The 20,261-nt window shown below is 40.4% G+C and overlaps 1 protein-coding gene across 1 annotated transcript in view; it reads left to right on the top strand.

Moving 5' to 3' along the window:
• Positions 1 to 20,261, top strand: part of LOC122548932 (SREBF chaperone) — a 149,995-nt gene that overhangs the window by 118,481 nt on the left and 11,253 nt on the right. The window contains exons 17-21 of the mRNA XM_043687917.1: positions 424 to 982; positions 7,230 to 7,315; positions 10,375 to 10,457; positions 11,194 to 11,360; positions 17,687 to 17,767. Coding sequence (XP_043543852.1) covers positions 424 to 982; positions 7,230 to 7,315; positions 10,375 to 10,457; positions 11,194 to 11,360; positions 17,687 to 17,767 — 976 coding nt within the window. The remainder of the gene's footprint in view (positions 1 to 423; positions 983 to 7,229; positions 7,316 to 10,374; positions 10,458 to 11,193; positions 11,361 to 17,686; positions 17,768 to 20,261) is intronic.

Below are 20,261 nucleotides of genomic sequence, written 5' to 3'. Positions count from 1 at the left end.
AGGAGATCAGCAATTAGACCTCCATCCTCTTGGTTGATGTAGTCACGCACTGTTTTCACTAACCTGAGACATTAGAAGAATGCTGAAAATTGTCTTATGGGGTAAAGTTTTTCATACATTGCAACACAGAGGTAAGAGCTCACTTAAAGTTGCTCTTGGAATTCCTTCCAACTGCAAATTCATACCTGAAGAATGAAAGTTAACTATTATGAAATAATTCATCATCTATAAAACCTGCCAAACAATACATTTAAACCATTTAATGATTAAATTATGTTTGTATCTCATGATTTTGAATGGGATTAAAATAATTTTAATGTTAGACTTTTGCATGTTATATTGAAGGTCTGTTCAAGCTTTGGAGTTCAAAAATGCAGTATGTTGGAAAATGTTTGACACTTGGTCTTTTTCATCCATTTTTAGGCAATGGAATGATAGTAGCAGTTGCTATGAACGTCAAGAGAGCTGGGAGTATATATCAGATCCTGAGAATGGAGCAGATGATGTATACGAAAGTGAGCACAACTTTCAGAAGAGAATGACCCCTACACAACCCGTTCTGTTCACCGATCAACCAGATTTATCTGGATTAATAGACACCAACTTTGCAGAGCAAGTTAAAGAGGAGAATGCAGTTCCCAGACAGCGGACTATCTCTGAACATTCGCAGGAGACTGGCTTTGACTTTGGAAAAGCATATGATAAAGCATATGAGGATCATAAACTGCTGAATGTGCAAAACCTGCGGAATTATCCTTCCCCAACATTTTTGAGATCTTCTCAAACATCTGTGAACCTCAAGTCTCATGGCTGGGATGGCAGCTGCCTACAGAGGAGGCGCAGTTTAGGGGATGAGCCACTTCCTGTGCATGAGAAAAACTCCCCCATTCCTATGTGGGGTGGAGACTGCGAAAGCTCTGTCTGGAGTCTTGGCATCCAAGGGAACCTGATTGTGGCAGGAAGAAGCAGTGGGCAACTTGAGGTAATTAAACAGTAACATTAACGTTCCCTTGCAATCTGTTGCATTATTTTTCCTTATTCGTATTGTTAAATAACTATTACGAGATAATCACTAGGTAGTATAGAACTTGAAGTGTTGCTGAAAAAGTGACGTTGTCTTGCACTCATCATGGCAGATACTAGGATGCCAGATTCCAAAGAGAGCAGCAATTTTAACAAGCTGCAGAAAGGGAACTGATTGATCAGAGTTAACTTACCAGACAATCATGGCAAAACTGTATTCTGCTATTTTCTGATGCAGTGTATGGAGAGAGAATTTTGCACAATAATCTTAAGAGGAACAGATTCAGGTGCAAAGTGACCATTGCTGGAAAGAAACTGCTGATTTTACTTTGAAATAGCATTGGATGCAGCTGACACTGTGTTGATATATAGTCGTAGAGATGGTGGCTTAGTAGTATTGCCACTGGATTAGTAATCCAGAGACACAGGCTAATGCTCTGGTGGGTATGGGTTTGAATTCTATCATGGCAGATGGTAAAATATGAATTCAATTAATAAATGTAGAATTTTTTTAATAAACTAGTCTAATAAAGACCATAAAGCCATTGTTGTCATTAAAACCCATCTGGTTCTCTATTGATTGTTAAGGAAGGAAACTCTGCTGTGATCACCTAACGACTTCCAGTCCATAGCAATGTGTTTGGCTGTATAAAATGTCATAGAAGTACAATCAATTGTATCTGACTGCTACAAAGTTTGTTAAAGGAATGAAACAAAATGATAACCTGCCATCAACTAAAGAACTGGAAATGATAGCAGCACAGGAAGCTGTAACATCTGGGACATTGTATCAAAATTGGGACTGCTGTCTTATAGATGAATCAAGCAACAGCCTAACAGTTCTCATAGAATCATTCCTTATGCAATGACCTTATACCTCCATCACCACCCCTAATGTGGCAATGCAGTGGTTTACTATCAGAAGGGAGTTGCTCTAGTAGTCCTCTGTATTGACTGCAGACCCCATGAAGTCTCATGGCACCAGATTAAATGTAGTTCAGGAAGCTTCCTATTGCTGACCATCCACTCAGCTAAAGAGTCAGTATTTTTTCATGTTGCACACTATTTGGAGGATGCAGTGAAGGTATAAGGGTGCAGGATGTGCTCTGGGTGGAGGGGTTAACTGTCCATCATCAAGTTGGCTATTAACACCACTGCTGGAAATGTGTTGCTGGAAAAGCGCAGCAGGTCAGGCAGCATCCAGGGAACAGGAGAATCGACGTTTCGGGCATAAGCCCTTCAGCCCTTCCTGAAGAAGGGCTTATGCCCGAAACGTCGATTCTCCTGTTCCCTGGATGCTGCCTGACCTGTTGCGCTTTTCCAGCAACACATTTCCAGCTCTGATCTCCAGCATCTGCAGACCTCACTTTCTCCTATTAACACCACTGACATAGCTAGCTGAGTCTTAAAAGACATAGTTGCCAGAGACAGAAGCTGTAGCAATTGGTGAGGAAACTATTGAAAGGAAAACATTGACTTGACATCAACCTGTCCACTCTACAGATATATATGTCACAGATATGTGTGTTCATAACAGTATTTATAAAAGTGACCAGCACAGTCCCATGGAGATGAAGTCCCATCTTGACATTGAAGATGTCCTCCATTGTGTTATGTGGCACTATCCTTGTGCTGAATGGGACGAATTTCAAACAGATCTAGCAGCTCAAGGCGAGGCAGCTCTGTGGAATTGTATTCAACCACAATCTCTGACCTCATGACCTGCATATCCCTGTCATTCTACCATTACAACAAGTCAAGGCATGTTTCAGTGAAGAATGCAGGAGAGTATGCCAGGAGCAGCACCAGGCATACCTAAAAGTGAGGCCACAAAGCAGGAAAACTTACATGCCAAAGCATCATGTGATACCTTCGCTGATTTTTTTCATTACTTTTATTCTTTTATCAATTTTTATTTGGAACTGTGAACTGAGTGCTGATGGTGACCTTTTGGACTGGTCAGCAGCTTATGTTTTTTTTTAAAAGAAGGGTCAAACAAGCCATTGTTTGAGAGGCCAGACCTGGAGGTTAATTACAGGTGGATTCTATGTCTAAGTGCTCCATTGGTACTTCAAACTCAGAGTAAGCAGTAAATCAAACCAGATAGATGTTTGGCCATTAATAACACCAAGGAGTTGGTGTTAGCAAGCCTGGGAGAGAACATGATCAAATAAAGGGAGAGGCTAGCGGGTTGGAGAAGGAGTTTGGCTGTTGATGCTTAGGCATGAAGATTTGAAAGCTCCCTGCCTAACTTCCAATATCAACCATTGGAAGTTCAGTGAATAGTAACTAATTTATAAGTATTGCTGAGAATTCCTCAGAGTGAACAGAAAGCTGGCCCTGATTGATGTCTTCAGAAGATCGATCAAGAAACAATAATATATGCCTGTTGAACAAAGCATTGTGGAAACAGCTTAGTAATTTGGCCAGTTTTGTCATTTTATTTATTCCTTAACTGTGTTTGGCTGTCTGTGTTTTGTATGAACGGGATTGGAAACAAAGATTATTGGATTTAAATCATCGATATCAGTTAGATTACTTTGTTTAGTTTTGCTCTATTATAGTCACAGAGATATACAGCATGGAAACAGACCCTTCGGTCCAACTCATCCATGCTGACCAGATATCCCAACCTAATCTAGTCCCACTTGCCAGCACTCGGCCCATATCCCTCCAAACCCTTCCTATTTGTATACCCTTCCAGATGCCTTTTAAATGTTGTAATTGTACCACCTTCCTCCACTCCCTCTGGCAGCTCATTCCATACAAACACCACCCTCTGCGTGAAAAAGTTGCCCTTTGCGTTTCTTTATATCTTTCTCCTCTCACCCTAAACCTATGCCCTCTAGTTCTGGACTCCCCTATCTCGGAGAAAAGACTTTGTCTATTTATCCTCTCCATGCCCTTCATAATTTTATAAACCTCTAGAAGGTCACACCTCAACCTCTAACGCTCCAGGATAAATAGCCCCAGCCTCTCCCAATATCTCAAATCCTCCAACCCCGGGAAAATCCTTGTAAATGTCTGAACCCTTTCAAGTTTCACAACATCCTTCCGATAGGAAGGAGACCAGAATTGCAGTATTCAAAAAGTGTTCGAAACAATCTCCTGTATAGCCGCAAAATGACCTCCCAACTCGTGTACGCAATGCTCTGACCAATAAAGGAAAGAATACCTTTGCTATCCTATCCACCCTACAACTCCACTTTCAAGGAACTATAAACATGCATTCCAAGGTCTCTTTATTCAGCAGCACTTCCCAGGGCCTTGCCATTAAGTGTATAAGTCCTGCTCTGATTTGTCTTTCCAAAATGCAGCATCTCATATTTATCTAAATTAAACTCCATCATGCCACTCCTCCGTCCATTGGTCCATTTGATCAAGATTCTGGTGTGCCCTGAGGTAACTTTCTTCGCTGTCCACTACACCTACAATTCTGGTGTCATCTGCAGACTTACTAACTATACCTCCTACATTCACATCCATATTATTTATATAAATGATGAAAAGTAGTGGAGCCAGCTCCAGTGGTCACAAGCCTCCAGTCTGAAAAACAACCCTCCTTCACCAAGTTCTATCTTCTACATTCAAGCCAGTTCACTATCCGTACATTCTCCCTGCATTGCATGAGATCTAACCTTGCTAACCAGTCTCCCATGGGAAACCTTGTCAAACACCTTACTGAAATTCATGTAGATCATGTCCACCGCTCTGTCCTCATCAATTTTCTTTGTTACTTCTTCAAAAAAAACTCAGTCAAGTTCGTGAGACATGATTTCCTATGCAGAAAGTCATGTTGACTATCCCTAATCAGTCCTTGCCTTTCCAAATACGTGTGAATCCTGTTCCTCTGAATTCCCTCCAACAACTTGCCCATCACTGACGTCAGGGTTACAGGTCTATAGTTCCCTGGCTTGACCTTACCACCTTTGTTAAATAGTGGTACCACGTTAGCCAACCTCCAGTCTTCCGGCACCTCACCTGTGACTATCAGTGATACAAATATTGCAGCAAGGGGCCCAGCAATAACTTGCTGAGCCTCCCACAGAGTTCTAGGGTACCGCTGATCAGGTCCTGAGGATTTTATCCACCTTTATGCATTTCAAGACATTCAGCACTTCCTCCTCTGTAATATGGACATTTTTCAAGATGTCACCATCTATTTCCCTACATTCTATATCTTCCATGTCCTTCTCCACAGTAAATACTGATGCAAAACGTTCATTTTGTATCTCCCTTGTCACCTAGTTCAGTCTATTGTTTCAGCTACAAACTCAGTATCCAGAATTGATTGATTTATTGTCATGTGTACCGAAATACAGTGAAAAGCTTTGTTTATGAGCAGTGCAGGCAAATCATAGTAAGTAAGGATGCATAGATCAAAAAGACTTTGAGGCATATAGATTGCATTATCCAGGGTATGCGATGGCGAGATCAACACCAGCGAGATCAGCATTATTTGAAGCAAGACTCCATTCATCAGTCTAACAATGGCCGGGAAGAAGCTGGTTCACGTATTCAGGCTTCTGTCTCTTCTGCCTAACAGAAGAGGTTGTAGGAGATTATTACCAGGGTCCGATGGTCTTTTGATGTTGACAGCCTTTATGCAGCAGCAAAACATATAAGTGGAGTCCATGAATTGAAGTTTGGCTTCCATGATGGTCAGGTCTGAGCAGTTGCCATACCAGGTTGTTATGCACCCAGACGGTATGCTTTCAGTGATGCATCTGTAGAAGTCGGTGAGGTGTCCTTGCAGACATGCCAAATTCCCTGAGCTGACTGAGGAAGAAGAGCTGTTGTTGTGCCTTCTTGACCGTTGCATCTACGTGCGAAGTCGAGGACAGGTTGTCAGTTGTCATCACTCTGAGAAGCTTGATGCTCTCCACCCTCTCAACCTCCATTCCGTTGATGTAGATGGGGGTGTGTTCTCTTCCTTCCTGAAGTCAATAATCAGTTCTTTTGTTTGTTGAGAGGTTGTTCTCATTGCACCACATCACCAAGCCCTCTATCTCCCTTCTGTATTTTGAGTCGCCATTGTTAGATATCTGTCCTATTAAGGTTGTGTTGTCACTGAATGTTTAGACTGATTGATTATTGAGTTTGGGGTTGTTCAAAAAGTCGAGAGTGTGTTGCTAGAAAAGCGCAGCAGATCAGGCAGCATCCAAAGAGCAGGAAAAAAGTCTGGTTATAAACAATTAGGCTAAATTTTGAGAGTCTTTGAAGGTTTTAATTTTATTGTGTTGCAAATAGTGGTAGGACGGCTGACTTGATTTGGCTTTAAGACTCCAGGTTTTAACAGGTAGACTTGATTGGCACCTCAACTAACTCCTCCAATTCCTTCCTTGACTAAAGCAGAGTTTACCATTTACAAGATACGTTGAAAAACTATGTAGACAATATCTTCTAAACCCAGTACCCCGACTACCAAAGAGAACAAGGACAGCAGATACATCGGAACACCACCACCTGCAGAGCCGTACATCATCCTGACTTACAAGTATATTGTCATTCCTTCACTGTTCTGAGTTGAGGTCCTGGAATTCCCACCTGAACATCTCTCTGAGTGTACTTAGACCATATAGACTCAGTGGTTAAAGAAGGCAGCTACCTGGCACCTTCTCAAGGGCATAAATGCTGGTGCATCCAGTGGTGACCACATCTCACGAATAGATTAAATAGAAACCCTGCCAGCTAATGTGATCTACATTGTACTTAGCTAAACAAAAAAAAGGCTAAGTGCCCACCCAGCATCAAATTGAGATAAGCAAAATCTAAAGGTCTCTATCTCTGTTATTGTACTGAGCTAGCTAATTTCAGTTGGAGTAGCAAACCGAATGACGCAGCTTGAGCACCTGAAAGCTAAGGAGAGGAAAGTTGGTCATTGCGTATTACTGCTCAGTGACTTGTGCAGAATATGCTTATGTGAATGTTGGGAAAAATAGAATTCAGCTTACCTGCAGTGTTCTATGATGGGCACACAACTTATGCTTATTGTCTCAGCCTAAAATTTAAAGTGACCAATTTGCTATGGTAAAGGTCCAATGTCCATTAAACCCAAAGCCTAACATAGATCAACACTTTCAGGAAGATTAGAGAAAATTAAAGAGAGTTTTAAAACAGGGAGTCTATTTTCTAAAGAAAGTAAAAGGACCTATTGTATAAACCATGACTCACCTTGCAGTTTAAAATGAATCTGCTCATTTCAGGTGTGGGATGCTGCAGATGGAACTCTGCGCTGCAGTAATGAAGACGGTTCCTCTGGCATAACAGCACTGGCTTTTATCACAAACAGGTAATTAGCTGGATATATGTTGTTAATTTATGCTGTGAACCTTTCTGTAAGATTCAGTGTTTGTCCCATCAGTGTGCTATAACCCATCCAATGTCCACAGGTTTTATTGCATTGGATTGAAAGTGCTGCCATGTTTTGTGATACTTTTATGATCTGAATTCAAGATGTAATGGTGTACCATGGAGTGTGAGCCATGACTGCAGGAAAGCTTGCAGTAAACCTAATAATTACCCATTCATCTTTTAAATTCAAAATAATTGATTATGGTTGTGTTAGAATGAACAAATTGAATTTCACAACTGTTCGACATCACAAAGTGCTTTACAATCGGTGAAAATACGGCTCCGAGGGAACGTTGGTTCTAATGGCCAATTACAATAGTTTTCATGTCTAAAGATGCTGAACCGGAAATCTGCACATATAGGATTCAAGCTAATTAGGCACAGTTTCTGCACATTGATAAATGTATATTCTTTGACCCGCTGGATCAGTGGTTAGCACTGCTGTCTCATGGCGCCAGGGACCCGGGTTTGATTCCAGCCTTGGGCTACTGTGTGTGGAGTTTGTACATTCTCCCTGTGTCTGTGTGCGTTTCCTCCGGATGCTCGGGTTTCTTCCCACAATCCAAAGATGTGTAGGTTAAGTGAATTGGACATGCTAAATTACCCATAGTGTTCAGGAATGTGTAGTTTAGGTGCATTAATCAGAGGTAAATATAGGATAATAGGGTAAAGGAATACATCTAGGTGGGTTACCCTTTGAAAGGTCGGTGTGGCCTTGTTGGACCAAAGGGCTGTTTCCATATTGTAGTGATTCTATGATTCTGTCCCAAATGTCTGCTTTACTGACACAGTAGCATGGTTCAGAATGGCTCAGGGATGAAGAGAGAAGGTGCATAGGTTCTTAGTTGTGGCACTGGAGGGTCCTGGTGAAGGAAGTATGGTGTAGAAATCATTCCTAACCTGTATTGGCTTGGGAATGATGTTGATGAGCAGAAGGCAGGATGCTATCTTGCTCTCCTATCGCTCTCTCCTAAGGTAGGTGGTACTGCTGTGTCTGACCTCCTCTCCTCCACCCATTCCTATTTCCAGACCAAGGGGAATTCCCAGCAAGATGCCAATGTTCAAACATTCCTTTTCTCCTGTTGACTCTGATGAGGACCCCAATAAGGTGGATTAGCACGACAATTTCTCAGTGAAATGCTCAGAATTTTCAAAATAAATGTTCAGCTGTGATGAAGTCTTGACAAATGTCCCAGAAAATGTGTCTCTGTTTGAGATCGTCTTAACAGCTCCCAAGTAATGAATGTGAAACGGCAAGTGACATTTTCAATTATCTTGAAATTGGCATCAGTGTAATGTTTCCTCCCAACCCCTGTTAGTAAAGGGCAATTGAATTGAAGTGCTTGCCACCAAAATCATAAAGACCTCTTTAATCAATGCCACTTAATATGCCTGCTAGAAGTCAACTAATTAATAAGCTCTGAGTAGCCCTTCATAGTGCTAGTTTCAACTCCGTTGCCAACTTTGATTAAATGGCACGAATTGACATTGCAGCATCAGACCCAACTTAATTATTTTGGAGGCTCTTAAGCACCTGAAAGTATTCTGTATAAGTCGCTCAATCCTTTTTAAATTTTCAGTATTATGTAATTATAATTTCAGAAATGTTTCAATGTGCTTTAATTGCAATATATTCCTTTAAGGATTAATATTGTGTAGAGAAAATGGTAAGTATTTTGAACACTGCAAGGTCTATGTTTACTTCCTTAACTTCAAAAACAGCAATTGTATCACCTGTCAGCCTCTTTGTTTCAGTTGGAACATATACAATTTATATCATCATCTTTTCATAGTCCAATTCTTTCATCCTCTCAATCACGCGAGTGGCCATGTCTCTACGTTCAATTGCTGTCTCAGTGCAAAAATGGGATATTACAATCAGTACTGTATGCAGTATTCTAAATTCAATTGCCGAAACAAAATTTGCAGTGGCAGGATTACTTCACTATCTGCATTCAGTGTTCAATACCTCCAAACTTCTGATTTGCTATCTTTAGTGCAATAGCTGCAATTTCTTTTTAAGAAGGACTCCAGGGCTACCTCATCTTACATGTCGGTTTTTAAGTTATAGTCTGTCATGGAGCTTTGTCCCACATTGCATTTCTCAACATTGCAGTTCCTCCGTCTCCCCAGTACCCAAGTATATTTACTTGCTTTTGCAGTTTATCCTGTTCAGTTTTGCAGCCTCCCACCTTCAGTAGCTTTGTAGCATTTCCAGATTTCATTCTGCTTGTGACTGCTAAACTTCACTGATAACAACCTCCAAAGTTAGCAACAATTCTTGTGTCACTACCTTCTGGATTAATTTGGTGTGCCAGTTGATGAAATTTTAAAATATTTCCACTGACTTTTTTTTTTAAACAAGAATTTCAATACAGGCCTTTCTAGGGGGAATGTACCAAAGGTCTTCCTGAAATATAAGAGCACCACATCGATGGCCTTATATCCATTAAGCCCTTTCAGCAGCCAGTGCGTGTGAATTGGCTGCTTATTAAAAGTTCTACATTTAGCCGCTTTGATTGAGCTTTAACATTAACATTCTGTTTCTATGTAGTGTATCATAACCTGCAGTCATTATTTTAAATGTTAAGTGTTCTTACTCTCAATTTCTTTAGTTTTTTGTCATTTCTTGGTATAATTGTTTAAAAATCAGTTGTCCTGATATCTGAAGTAATATATTTAGCTGCAGCCTGTACTCACATCTCCATTATTCAGCCTTGGCCTGCTGTCTTCCACAGACATTGTTAGTTATAGCATGACTAAGATTACCTCCGTCTGGCACAACAGCTGTTTTGTATGATAGTTAGTTCTGGTTATTGTTTTGAGATTATTATTTTGACTAGGAAATAGGGGAAATAAAGTAGTATGTCCTATCGGATTATGACAGCATTCGACATTTCCTTGATGTTACCGAAACAGAACGTGGTAATGACTATATGTATTTACACATGTTAGATAGCTGTTTGTTCAATTAAATAACAGAGCCTTCTATCACAGAATTGTTGCTGCAAGATTGAATGGCTCATTGGATTTCTACTGTCTAGACACCAATAAAACCAGCAACCAGCTGCAGTACCGAGGTAAGTGAAAGATATTTGTTTGAAATGCGTAGTTCCCTCATGCTTTGGCCACTTCTCCAAAGTTAGTACAAATGCACAACTCGTAAATATATTACCATCAGATAAAGCATAAAATTAGGCAATTCCTGGCTGAGGATCAAGTTAATAAATTGGACTAAATATTAACAATAGTTCATTGATGATGTAAGATGCTTTCAAAATCACATTGCTCAATTTCTTAGCCCCTCAGTATTTTTAGGTCAGTGTCACACATGGCTGTCATACAAAAGCTGAATTTTTTTTCAGAATTGAGGCTTGATCAGCAATTAACCCTTTTTTGAAAATTGTGATTTAGAATTGTAAAACAAAAGCAGTGAACACTGATTATTCTGAAATCTCCAACTCAGTCCTACTGACACAGTCTTTACAATCCTGTCTTCCCATATGTCCTTCCATCTTCCAGTTCTCTGACTGATAGCAGATATCAGTTATTATTTTTGCTGTGCGTCCGAATTCCCTTTATAGTTTCTGTCCCTTGACATGTCTCGTTATACTTTAACAATCCTCATCAAATCTAGCTTTCAAATGTGCGCTTCCTCTAAACCTACAACAAACTAATCTTTGATGCATAAGCTCCCCATTCAGCTGGTTATAAAGGGATGAGAGCTGTTTTGCTGTGATACTGTTGTCCTCTGTGTGCAAGTTGTTTTCATTCCATATTTGGAATGCTAATTCTATAGTCTGTCATCTTGTTCAGGAACACCCAACAGATCCACGATCCCATCATCGCCAGTCTTCAGCAGTGACGATTCCATCGTTTGTCAGTTAACCCACATGGTTCCTTGTGCACACCAAAAACCCATCACAGTACTGAAAGCAGCTGCTGGCAGAGTGGTCACAGGAAGTCAGGACCACACACTGAGAGTGAGTACAAATCAATTGAATTTAAAATAGTAATAGTGTTAATTAGGTGATAATCTCACGTTTTGGGCTTCTGTTCACGGGACATGAGAGCATAGTTTGGGCTGATTCCTTTCTGGAGCACTCTAGAAGTGCTGTGTTGTGGAATGTCTTGTGTTTTGAATGATTAGTCCCATTTGTCAGGTTGACATTAAAAGGTACAATATAGAATCACAAAATCCCTACAGTGTGGAAGCAGGCCATTTGGCCCACCAAGTCCCTATTGACCCTCTAAAGACCCTCCTGTTGCAGTAAACACATTAAAATGATTGTCATGGTGGTTAACAAGATTTCAGGCCCCAATAACTTAAGGACATTAAAGCAAAGCCAAGCTGTACAGGACAATGTAAATGAAGAATCTCTGTACATCCTATTTGATCTGACACTGAATGTTGCCTGATGTCCTAAGTATTTCCAGTTATTCTATTTTTATTTTGTATTTATATCTTCTACAGTATTTTGCTCCTGTATTTCTTTGGCTTTTGTTGGCAACATCAATTAAAAGATATACATTTAAAAATAAGTTACAGGGAAATAATCTTTTGAATGTTAGCTCTTATGAAGAAAGTCAACAAAAATATTACTTTTATTTTTGTTTGTTGATTTGAGAATTGGTACATTACCCGGAAAAAGACTGGATAGGCCTACTTATGCCTATCCAGTCCCTAGTTTTGGTTATCACTGGGATGACGATGCAGCTCACAATGACGGTTCAACCAACCAGTGCCCTCTTCTCGTGCTGTATAAAATGATGTCCTTTTTTTCTCATGTGTATTTCTTGTGTCCTAATTCTAAGGATTTTTGCACAAAGGATTTGTTCTGAGAGTATATTTGTGTTGTTCTCATGATGATTCCAACATTTATTTTCTGCAATCATGTCCATATTCAAATTAATCTGCACTTGCCAACTGCCAATCTTCATTGCTGTATACATGAAGCTTTGGATCCCTAATGAGAAAGAAGAGAATCTGCATCAACAACAACACCTAGAGTAGCAGCAATTCCCTTGTCCTTCGATCCGACCACTCCATAGGATAGAGGGGATGACCACAGAGTTCCAGTTTGAATGATAACACCAACACACATTATGCAGGTAGAAGATCAGCTTTCTCACAGCAGGGTGACATCTGCAATCTCTCGAACCAAAATCTCTGTTGTAGCGGATCATTTATATGCATTGCCACTAGCCATCATGTGACTACCATGAATTTATTTAGCTCTGGCTCTTTCCAAATTTCTGCTGATAACATCTCCAGGACTCCATAAATGCATCTCCAAAGTTATGTTTGCCAGGACTACATGTTACATGCACATTATAACTGATGAGCCCAGTCAGAATGAGACAATGTTCAGATTTGCTGCAGTGGATGGTTCGCACACTTCCAGGAGTGTCACAAGCTGCAAAGGTATGGCTGTGAAAGTGTCTTTAGTTGTCATGGTCAGTTGACCTTGATTTCAAGGATGACATCTACTCATGATTTCGACCATGGGTTATGTGATTGATTTGGACAATTCCTGACTCACTGATATTTTGGCAAATGAAACCGGATGTCTCATTTCACAATGGAATTTGGAGTATAGGATTCGCTTCATTTTCTTTCGTTCTCTGTCATTACTCTGTCTCATCGTTAACAATTATGACTGAAGGAATATAGCTTGATGGATAAGTTTTCATTATTTTGAACAATTGGTAGCAAGGTCCTCCTAACCATCAAGCACAATGCAGCCATGCTTTATGGACAGCTTCACAGTCTTTGAAGCATTTTATTTGTCCTTCCCTGGAACTCTAGCATTTTGAGATTTGAGAAAAAGAAAATCTGGCTAGAGAGATACTTTTCATCAATCTAAACACTGTTGAATCTATTGAAGTTGATTTTGCAAGCATTTTGACTGAATGCTTGTAGATCTGGCTTCATGGACCAACATGTGTTTGATTGACCTTGCATTGAATCTAAAGGATACATCAGAGACATTGATGGAATTTCTGTCGCACTCTGTCACTGACACACAGTCAGTTGAGGAGTAGAATGACCCGGTTGGAAAAGGTTGCTGAGAATAGATTGTCTATTTAAGAAACAGAGTAAAATATATAGGAGGAAGTTTTTCTATTGTTTCAAATGTTGAATAGGGAATCTTTCCAGTTTAGGATGTAAACTGTTTACTAAAGTAGTGTATAATCAATATTTGGGGTAATATATTAGCATGGATAGAAGATTGTCTTAACAGGAAGCAGAGTGTAGGAACAAATATGTCTTTTTCAGGCAGGTAAGATGTCATAAATGGTGTGTCACAGGGGTTAGTGCCAGGACCTCCACTCTTTACAAATGATTTTATAAATAATTTGGTTGAAGGAACCCAAAGTAGAGTAGTTAAATTTGCTGATGACTGCAAGATAGGTAAGAAAGTGAGTTGTGAAGAGGACATAAGGAACTAACAATGGGACAAAGATAAGTTATGAATGGTCAAACATCACGCAAATAGATTATAATGTGGGAAAGTGTGAAATTGTCCATTTTAACAGAATAAAAAGAACCATACTAAATAGTGAGAAGTTGCAGAGTTCTTGAGATGCAGAGAGAGTTTAATGTCCTAGTGCATGAATCGCAGCAGCTTAATATGTGAGTCGTTAGGAAAGCTAATGAAATGTTATGTTTGGAGGATGTAGAACATTACAGCGCAGTACAGGCCCTTCAGCCCTCAATGTTGCGCCGTCCTGTGAAACCAATCTGAAGTCCATCTAACCTACACTATTCCATTCTCGTCCATGCACCTATCCAATGACCATTTACATACCTGTAAATTTGGTGAGCCTACAACTGTTGCAGGCAGTGTGTTCCACGCCCCTACTACTCTCTGAGTAAAGAACCTACCTCTGCCATCTGTCCTATATCTATCACCTCTTGATTTGAAGCTATGACCCCCTCGTGCTATCCATCACCATCTGAGGAAAAAGGCTCTCCATGTCCACCTGCTCTAAACCTCTGATTATCTTATGTCTCAATTAAGTCACCTTTCAATCTCCTTCTCTCTAATGAAAACAGCCTCAAATCCCTCAACCTTTCCTCGTGAGACCTCCCCTCCATAACAGGCAACATCCTCTGAACCCTTTCCAAAGCTTCCACATCCTTCCTATAATGTGGTGACCAGAACTGTACGGAATACTCCCAAGTGCGGCCACACCAGAATTTTGTACAGCTTCAGCATGACCTCATTGTTCCGAAACTCAGTCCCTATACTAATAAAAGCGAACACACCATATGCCTTCTTAACAACCCTATCAACCTGGGTGGCAATTTTGAGCGATCTATGTATGTGAACACCGAGATCTCTCTGCTCATCTTCACTATCAAGAATCTTACCAATAGCCCAGTAATCTACATTCCTGTTCCTCCTTCCAAAGTGAATCACCTCACACTTTTCTACATTAAACAGTATTTGCTACCCCTCAGCCCAGCTCTGCAGCTTATCTATGTCCCTCTGTAACTTAGAACATCATTCGGCACTATCCACAACTGTACTGATCTTAGTGTCGTCTGCAAATGTGCTCACCCATCCATCTACACCCTCTTCCAGGTAGTTCATAAAAATGACAAACAGCAGTGGACCCAAAACAGATACTTGCAGTACACCACTAGTACCTGAACTCCAGGATGAAAATTTTTCATCAACTACCACTAGTCTTTCAGCTAGCTAATTTCTGAGCCAAGCCGCTAAATCGCCCTTAATCTCATGCCTCTGTATTTTGTGCAACAGGCTACCATGGGGAACTTTCTCAAACACCTTACTGAAATCCATATACACCACATCAACGGCTTTGCTCTCATCCACCTGTTTGGCCACCTTCTCAAAGATGGCTTAGTGATAATATTGCAAGACTGTTAATGCAGAGATGCAGGTAGTGTTCTGGAGACCCAGGTTTGAATCCTACTATAGCAGTTGGCAAAATTCAAATTCAGTGAAGGTTTAGAATGGTGACCATGAAACCATCGATTGTTGGAAAATCCCATCTGGTTCACTAATGCCCTTTTAGGGAATGATCCTTAACTAATCTGCCCACATGTGACTCCAGACTCCTAGCAATGTGGGTGACTTTTAAATGCCCTCTGGACAGTTAAGAATGGGGAATAAATGCTGACATTGCCAGTGATACCAAGATTCCATGAATAAATAATAACAAAAATGTTTTACTGCAAAAGGAATTTAATCCAAGTGTTCTTCAGGGCATTTGCAAGATTACATCTAGAATACTGTGTGCAATACTGGTCACTGTACTTACGGAAGGATGTTAATTTGATGGCATCAGTTACTGGACTAATAGCTGAAATGGGTGAATTGCCCTTTGAGAAAAGTTAGACAAGGTAGGCCTGTATCCTCTGGAGTATAGAAGAGTCAGAGGTGACTTAATTAAAATATTTATATATGGAAAAGATGTTTCTACTTGTGGAAGAATCCAGCACGAGGGGTCAAACAGTTTAAAAATAAGGGATTCCCTCTAAGAGAGATGAAGAAAAAAAAATTGAGAATTGTCAGTCTTTGGAATTCCCTTCCTCAAAAGGCAGTAGATGCAAAATCTTTAAATATTTTTAAGACAAAGGTAGGTAGATTATTAATTACTAAGGAGATGAAAGATCATGGCAGGAATGTAGAGCTGAGGTTAAAATCAGATTGGCTGTCATTCTGTTGAATGACAGAGCAGGCTTTGACGGCTGAGTGGTGTACTTTTGTTTCTTGTTCATTTGTTCATAACTAAGGCACCTGGATGGGTATATGAATAGGAAGGATATGGGCCGGGTGCTAGCAACTGGGACTAGGTTAGGTTGGGATATCTGGTCGGCATAGATGAGTTGGACCAAAAGATCTGCTTCCGTGCTGTACATCTCTATGATTCTATAAATAAACTAACTAAACAAACAGACTGATAGTTATAAAGAACATTTGACACCAAGCTATATAAAGGAGATATTGGAACAAATGTGAAAAGCTTGATCAATGTGGCAGATCTCAAGCAGCACCTCAGAGGATGAAAGAGAGGGAGATTAAGAGAGAAAATTGCAGTGCTTAGCACCCTTGTTACTGAAGTCGCCAATACAATGGTGGAACAATTAAATTCAAGAGTGCTGATATCAGAGAAGGTTGTGCTGTTGAAGGATAAACATTAATGTGGACAAAGATTCCATGTAAGGATCTCAAAACAAAGATGAGAAAATACAAAATCGAGAAAATACAAAATCAAGAAAATCTGTGTAGATCATGGTTGGTTGATGAATGAACAGAAGAATTTTTGAAAACCTTAGTTTATGGTGAATAAAACATGGAAAGACAACTAGGAGTGTGTTGGAAAAAACAATCTGAGAAATAACAAATAGCCTGGTTGAAAGAGATGGATGGAGTCGAAAACAAAACAGAGTTTGTAGTGGAACTGAAGGTAATGGCTTTTGTGTTTAAGAAAATCTTTGTTCATCCAGTACTGGATATTAGATAAGTGCTGTAGACAATCTGGAGATACCAGCTATTGAGAAAAGTGTTGGTGAGGTAGAACTGATGACATCAGGAAACTAGAATCCCTGCAGTGTGGAAACAGGCCCTTCGGCCCAACAAGTCCACACCATCCCTGCTAAGAGTAACCTACCCAGACTCATTCCCCTACTGCTCTACATTTACCCCAGACTAATACACCTAATCTACACATCCTGAACTTGGGACAATTTTAACATGGCCAATTCACCTAATCTGCACATCTTTGGACTGTTGAAGGAAATTGGAGGACCCAGAGGAAACTCACGCAGACATGGGAGGATGTGCAACTCTACACAGACAGTTGCCCAAGGCAGAAATTGAAGCTGAGTCCTTGTTGCTGAGAGGCAGCAGTGCTAACCAATGAGCCACCATGCCGCCCATAGAATCCTCAGTGTGGAACCAGCCAAGTGCTGTGTGTTGGAATGGTGTCATAAGATGATGAAGTGCAGAATTAAATCACGCAACACATTCAGCTTCTTAGATAATTCAGAATGATTTTTCACTGCAGGCAAGAGACAACATGGAGGTAAAAGAATGCAGAGAAAATAAATTGTAAATAACAAAGGTGATTTGAGCAAAGCAAATTTGGAATCAAAAGTGGAATGCTGCAAATACCGTAAATCTGATGTAAAAATAGCAAATGCTTGAAATACTCAGCAGATCTGGCAGTGTCTGTTGAGAGAGAAAAACAGAGTTAATGTTTCATCAGAAAGAGTGAATTGATTGTATTTTATTATGGTACTTTATTTACTGAGCTTCCATTCCTTTTGCAGATATATCGACTTGAGGACTCCTGTTGTCTTTATACATTACAGGGTCACTCAGGAGGGATCACAGCAGTCTATATAGACCAGGTACTGTCATATGTAACCAAAATATTTTGCTGAGTATGACAATAAATTAGAGATCCAGACAGTATCTGATATTCTTTCAGTTTACACCTTATTACGTTTGTATTGACACTTTGTTGGATATGTTGCAAGCATCTTCGTAAGGTGGTTTGTTTAATTTAGAAGTTGTAAAATCAATGCCGTTTCCCCTTGCTTATTTACATGCTTCTTGAATCATTTTGCTAAAAGTCTGAAAGCCCGTAACACTTGATCCCCTTGATAATCAAGAACTGATCAGTCTCCGTCTTAAATATATACAATAATCTGGCCGCAACAGACTTCTGTGGTAGTGAATTCCATAGATTCGCCACTCTCTGGCTGAAGAAATTTCTCCTTGTCTCCATTCTGAAAGCTCTTCCCTTTACTCTTAGTCTCTCCTACCAATGGAAAAATCTTCACAACATCCACTTTGTCCAGACTATTCAGTATTCTGTAAGTTTCAATGAGACCACCCCCATCCTTCTAAATTCCATTGTGTAGTCCCAGAATCCTCATATGTTAAGCTTTTCATTCCTAGGAGGATCCTCATGAACCTCTTCTGAACCCGCTCCAGGGCCAATACATCATTCCTGAGATATGGGGCCCAAAACTGCGCACAATACTCTAAATGGGGTCTAACCAAAGCCTCAGAAATACATCCCTACTTCTATATTTAAGTCCTCTCAAAATAAATGCCATCATGGCATTTCCTAACTACTGACTCAACCTGCAAGTTTACCTTGAGAGAATCCTGGACTAGAATTCCCAAGTTTCTGCACTTCAAACTTCTGAATTTTCTCCCCATTTAGAAAATAGTCCATGCTGCTTTTTACCAAAGTGCATGACCTCACACTTTCCTGGCACTTCTTTGCCCACTCTCCTAACCTATCCAAATCCTCTGCAACCTCCCCACCACCTCAATACTATTCAAACCTCCCTCTACTGATCTTTATATCATCTACAAACATAGCCAGAGTGCCCTCAGTTCCTTCGTCTAGGTCATTTATGTATAAAGTGAAAGGTTGTGGTTTTAGCACTGAGCCTTGCAGAACATCACTTGTCACCAACTGTCGTCCTGAGAAAGACCCCTTTATTCCCATTCTCTACTTTCTGCTAGACAGCCAAGCTTCTATCTATGTTAGCAACTTACCTGTAACACCATGGGCCCTTATCTTACTCAGCCTTCTGTGCGGCACCTTGTCAAAGACCTTCTTGAAGCCTAGGTAGATAACATCCACTGCGTCTCTGTGGTCTAACCTGCTCATTACCTCCTCAAAGAATTCTAACAGATTTGTCAGGCATGACTTCCCCTTGATGAAACCATGCTGACTTTGCCCTATTTTACCATACACTTCCCAGTATTCAGAAATCTCAACCTTCACAATGGACTCAAATTTTACCCACGATCGAGTTTAGATTAATTGGCCTGTAATTTTTTGACTTTTGCCTTACTTTTAAACAAGGGTGTTACGTTAGCAATTTTCCAGTCCCCTGGGACCCTCCCTGACTCTAGTGATTCTTGAAAGATTACCACTAACCCCTCCACTGTCTCTTCAGCTATCTCCTTCAGAACACTGAGGCGTAGTCCATCTGGCCCAGGTGATTTCTCCACTTTCAGACCTTTCAGTATTTCTAATATCATCTCCTTGGTGATGGCCAACATACCCCTGACTCTGCCCCCGACTCTGTTTTTTTGAGGCATTACACATACCTTCCACCGTGAAGACTGACGCAAAGTGATTATTTGGTTCCTCAGCCATTTCCTTGGTCGCCACTAGTGTCCAGTGTCATTTTCCAGCAGTACAATGTCCTCTTTTGCCCTTTATATATCTAAAGAAACCCTTACAGTCATCCTTTATATGACTGGCTAGCCTACCCTCATATTTAGTCTTCTCCCTCCTTATTTCTTGTATTGTTTCCCTCTATTAGTCTTTGTAAGCTTCTCAATCATCTGGTTTTCCACTGCTGTTTGCCACATTATATGCTTCCTGTTTTGCTTTTATGCTACCCCTGACTTCCCTCGTCAGCCATGGTTGACTCATTCTCCCTGTACCATGCTTCATTTTCCGAGGGATGTATTTTTGCAATGTTTCCTGATTACTCCCAGAAACTCCTGCCGTTGCTGTTCCACTGTCTTTCTGTCTTTCCTGCTAGGCTCCTCTCCCAGTCAGTTCTACCCAGCTCCTTCCTCATGCCTCTATTGTTGCCTTTATTCAGCTGTAGTACCGTTACCTGTGATTCTTTTTGTCCCTCTCAATTGCACAGTAAATTCGATCATATTATGATCACTGCCTCATAAGGTCTCCTTCACCGTAAGCTCCCTTGTCAAGTCTTCCTCATTGCACAATACTAAATCCAGTATTGCTTGTTCCCTCGAGGGCTCCACAACAAGCTGCTCCAAAAAGCCATCTCGTAGACATTCCACAAATTCCTCCTTTTGCAATCCACTACCAACCTGATTTTCCTAGTCCACCTGCAT

This window comes from Chiloscyllium plagiosum, chromosome 4 (assembly GCF_004010195.1).
Source record: "Chiloscyllium plagiosum isolate BGI_BamShark_2017 chromosome 4, ASM401019v2, whole genome shotgun sequence".
Classification (NCBI taxonomy): domain Eukaryota; kingdom Metazoa; phylum Chordata; class Chondrichthyes; order Orectolobiformes; family Hemiscylliidae; genus Chiloscyllium; species Chiloscyllium plagiosum.
Note: the sequence above shows the minus strand (reverse complement) of the source record. Positions and strands in the feature narration are given on the sequence as shown.